This window comes from Gossypium hirsutum, chromosome D01 (genome assembly GCF_007990345.1).
Source record: "Gossypium hirsutum isolate 1008001.06 chromosome D01, Gossypium_hirsutum_v2.1, whole genome shotgun sequence".
Classification (NCBI taxonomy): Eukaryota; Viridiplantae; Streptophyta; class Magnoliopsida; order Malvales; family Malvaceae; genus Gossypium; species Gossypium hirsutum.
The window spans coordinates 13,911,068-13,915,290 of NC_053437.1; the positions used below are offsets into that span (position 1 = coordinate 13,911,068).

The 4,223-nt window shown below is 38.4% G+C and overlaps 1 protein-coding gene across 1 annotated transcript; it reads right to left on the reverse strand.

Moving 5' to 3' along the window:
* Window positions 1-493: 493 nt before the first annotated feature.
* LOC107922181 (phosphoglycerate kinase, chloroplastic) lies at window positions 494-3,764 on the reverse strand. The gene is made up of 6 exons (XM_016852075.2): window positions 2,943-3,764; window positions 2,513-2,590; window positions 2,173-2,433; window positions 1,636-1,953; window positions 1,314-1,472; window positions 494-967 (listed from the first exon to the last, which is right to left on the reverse strand). Exons 1-6 carry the CDS (start codon window positions 3,381-3,383, stop codon window positions 758-760), a joined length of 1,467 nt encoding a protein of 488 aa, XP_016707564.1. The 5' UTR covers window positions 3,384-3,764; the 3' UTR covers window positions 494-757.
* Between the last annotated feature and the right edge of the window lie 459 nt (window positions 3,765-4,223).

Consider the following 4,223-nt stretch of genomic DNA (forward strand, 5'->3'; position numbering starts at 1 on the left):
TGTTCTTTTATCTTCTAATTGTAAAAAAAAAAAAAAAAAAAAACACCAAAACTAGTGCCATGGAACCAAAGTACTGCTAAGCTTAAACCTGATAAAGGCATAGCAAAATCTCTTGATGGAATAATTTCTACACCCACAGGAGACCAGTTAAGTTAAACCACTGTTCATTTGTATTCATATGCTTAGAGCAATTTTTCATGCTTACAATAGTAAATATCTGGTTCTGGTAACAATTTCAGCATAAATCTCTACTTGATCGAAAGTTTGGGGTTAATTTACACCAACAGCTCAAAATAGAAGTAATAAGAAGGTATCATATCCCTGTCTTCTTCAAGTTTCACAGTTTGGCACTACAATGATATCAAATTCAAATTGTGAGTTTGCAAGATGGAATTCTCATTAGCTTCATAGAGTTCAACAAGCAGAAGCACGAATCATGCTTTTATGTGGTTTTGACTTTGTAATACAAAGAATATAAAATGCAACTTAAAGGGAAGAACAAAAGGGGCATATTACAATACTTGCAGAAGAGAACCATACAGGACGGCTACGAGAAATATCATAATGCAAGAAAAGGTTTGGATAAAAATAAAGCAATTTATTTAAGCAACACTCTTCTGACAACCATTTAGGAAGGAGCAAGAAAGGAAGAGGCAGAAAAGGGCTCTACTAGTGATTTAATGTTGTACATTTACAAAAAGATCTCTTTCATCATAAAGCATTTCATTTGTGAGGATGTGGAAAATTTGATTCGATCTTACACAGCAACCGGAACAGCCTCATCCAGGGCAATCACACCTGGAAGCTCCTTCCCTTCCAACAATTCTAAACTGGCACCACCACCAGTTGATATGTGGCTCATGACATCAGCAACTCCGACCTTTTCTACAGCAGCAACAGAGTCTCCACCTCCAATGATTGTTGTCACTCCCTTGCCACTAAGTTCAGCTAGCTTCTTTGCAATAGCCTACAAGCAGAAAGCAATCTTAATTCCCACTCACTTACACAAAAATTAAAAATAAAAGCAGTCATCTCGAAACCTTATAAGCATACATCCTAACTTATTATTAGTTAAAGGTAGGCAACTTAAAAGCATACATCCTAACTTATTATTTCTATTAGGGCTAATAAATGAATTTTAATAATTTATAGAAGTAATTGGAGGAAGGCTTGCTTCAGCTCGTTTGGACTGGAAAGTAAGTGGTTATGAACTTAAAAGTATATCCAACTAGTAGAAAAGGGATACCTTTAACTCTACGTATGCAGGAATATCATCAAGAGCTAAAGTGCACAGTTAAGAAATTCAAGCATACCTCAGTTCCAACTGCAAATTTGTCGAATTCAAACACTCCCATTGGTCCATTCCAGATGATGGTTTGGGTAGTATCCAAAGCTTCATTGAATGTCTTAACAGAATCAGGTCCTATATCCAATCCCATCCAGCCATCTGGGATAGCAGATGCCGGCACAATCTGCAAGTAGCAAACTTTGTTTTTATTCTTGCTAAGACAAGAGAATAAAGGTTAACAAGAACAGTTTATTTCCACTTATAGCTCCGGTCACTGTGATTACTAGCGATTTCTTTTACATAGATTGCTCTGCAAACTTCAAGGGGGGTAGAAAGTAGAAACAAACCTTGCTGTTTGCGTCAGGGGCAAACTTGTCAGCGATAACCACATCAGTGGGTAACAAAAGAGACACTCCTTTTGCCTTGGCCTTTACAAGAAGTGATGTTGCAAGTTCAAGCTTATCCTCCTCTACCAGGGATGAACCGACTGATAGGCCTTGTGCCTTGTAAAATGTGAAAATCATACCACCACCAAGAAGGAGAATGTCACATTTCTCAAGGAGTGATTCAATGACTCCAATCTTGGAAGAGACCTTTGAGCCACCCACAATGGCAGCAAAAGGCCTTTTGGGGCTTGAAACAGCACCAACAAGGTAGTCTAGTTCCTGTAACAAGATAGGAATAGCAAATGAATATAAGGGTAACCTAAAACGTTAAAATGTAACAACAATAATAATACATAAACAAAAAAAAAAGAAGCCATAGTAGTTTAAATGTAATGTCAGAGTTAAACAATGATAACTTCACTTTAAAACATGTCTATTTGAACACAGATATTGAAAACAAACCAAGTTTCTTCAAGAACTTAGAATGCCATATCCTACCTTCTGTAAAAGGAAACCAGCAACTGATGGCTTCAAGAATTTTGTGACACCCTCTGTTGAAGCATGTGCTCGATGTGCAGTCCCAAATGCATCATTGACAAAGAGATCAGCTAAGGAAGCAAGCTTCTTTGCAAATTCAGGTTCATTCTTTTCCTCTTCCTTGTAAAATCTAACATTTTCAAGAAGAAGAACACCACCTTCAGGAAGTGCAGCAACTAACTTTTCTACTTCTGGACCAATGCAATCATCAGCCTTGACAACCTGCTTAGTTAATGAGTGTTACTGTCATACAATGGATGAACATCTTATAACTGGAAAATTTTCAGCTTTCGTTAATTACCTGAATGCCAAGTAATTCAGAAAGCCTGGGTACAAGAGGAGCCAAGCTGAATTTTGGAGTAACACCCTTTGGCCGCCCCTGAAAATTCAATGAACCATTGCTTCAATTCTTACAGCTCAAGCCCAAATGGTTAAGAACCCACTATTCTATGTAGAAGGCTTAAATGGCTACGTATTTATCTGAAAATTTAAAATACATCCATTTACAGTATTATGGTATACACACATTATCAAACAACAATTTATCTGCTCATCGACATATGTACTTGGGACCATTGAACTTGTATTTGGTTAAATCAAACCTAGAAACTTTTATTTCCATCAAACTACATTATTCAGCTTTGAAAATTGATTCAATAAGTCAATTAACCATTAAAGGCCATAAATCTCAAGATACAAGAACTAAGTAGAATCAAGAGAAATGAACTCACCAAGTGGCTAGAGAGAATGACTTTAGCTCCATTCTGAATCAAATGCTTGATGGTGGGAATAGCAGCACGAATCCTGGTGTCATCAGTGATGTTCTGGCTATCATCCAATGGAACATTCAAGTCAGCCCTCACAAACACTTTCTTCCCTTTCAAATCAGCGGCAGTCAAGTCCCCAACACTCTTCTTGGCCATTGAAACAACCCCTCTTGACCCTTTTCCCTTGAAAGATCGAACTTTGGAGGAGACATGGAGGGAAAGCAGAGAGTCCCCAGAAGCAGCGGAGGAGAAGCCTAGGCTGTGGATGAGAGGAGAGGACTTGAGGTGGCGGCGCGTGGAAGGAAGGCGGATGAGGGATGCAGAAGAGCGGGAGGCGGAGGAAGAGGTGGTGGAGGCGGTGGTTTTGAGGAGGGAAAGAGTGGTGGAAGTGGTGGCAGAAGCCATTTGGAGGCGAAGAGAGAAAGAGAGAGGAGAGGCTGAGTTGTAAGTTGTGAAGGCAAAGAGACAAGGAAACTGTGAGAGAGGGGGGGAAAAGGAGTTTATGTAACGGTGGATGGGAATGGCGAAAATGTGGACGTGAAGCGCAAAGGGAGAAATGATTGGATGTGAGGAGGAGGAAATCAGATACCTCTTGTTTTTCTTATCGTTGAGGAGAGGCTGAAGATGTTCGATGCTTTTCTTGATTTGCCCACAGTCCCTCACTATTTCTCTTTGTCCTCTAATAAAGGTCGCAACCGATAGGATCTGAATATCAACATTGGGCTGAGATCCCTAATCATATGTTACAACTTTTGACTCACTCAACAAATTACACTAATCCTAATTAGCTCAGCAACCCAGCTTATCAATGATATGCTATAAGTTGACTGGTATTTTTTTACCTAACCACATTAAGTGTACTTTTGTTGCTAAAATCATGTTATCAAATTTCTTGTTTGCAGCAATAGTTAAAGCTTCTATTCGACACTAAATTGATAGAGGTCCACACTTTGTCATCCCCTCCCAATGTTATAATGATAAAAAAGAAAAATTCTCGCATAAAAAAATTACCAAGTGACTCAATAAGCCCCCAACCTAATGAACATCGAGTTACCTTGTTATGGAAATATAAGGCTCTTGGCTACCACAATATTGTACTATGTTTGTTAAAGCTATATTTTTCCATCTTTGGGAACATTCTAGTGTGTAGATTTACCTTGTTATCTTAAGTATTTATTTGGAAAGTTGATTTACTTTGTAAGTGAAGATATTCAAGCATAATGTTTGCAAACAATTGTATAATAA

Excerpts from the sequence above, each read along its gene's own strand:
- LOC107922181 (XM_016852075.2), bottom strand. The coding sequence starts at position 3,383 with ATGGCTTCTGCCACCACTTCCACCACTCTTTCCCTCCTCAAAACCACC. Across the intron at positions 2,591-2,942 it reads TCATTCTCTCTAGCCACTTG|GGGCGGCCAAAGGGTGTTAC; the intron begins GTGAGTTCATTT and ends TTGAATTTTCAG. Across the intron at positions 1,954-2,172 it reads CTGGTTTCCTTTTACAGAAG|GAACTAGACTACCTTGTTGG; the intron begins GTAGGATATGGC and ends ATCTTGTTACAG.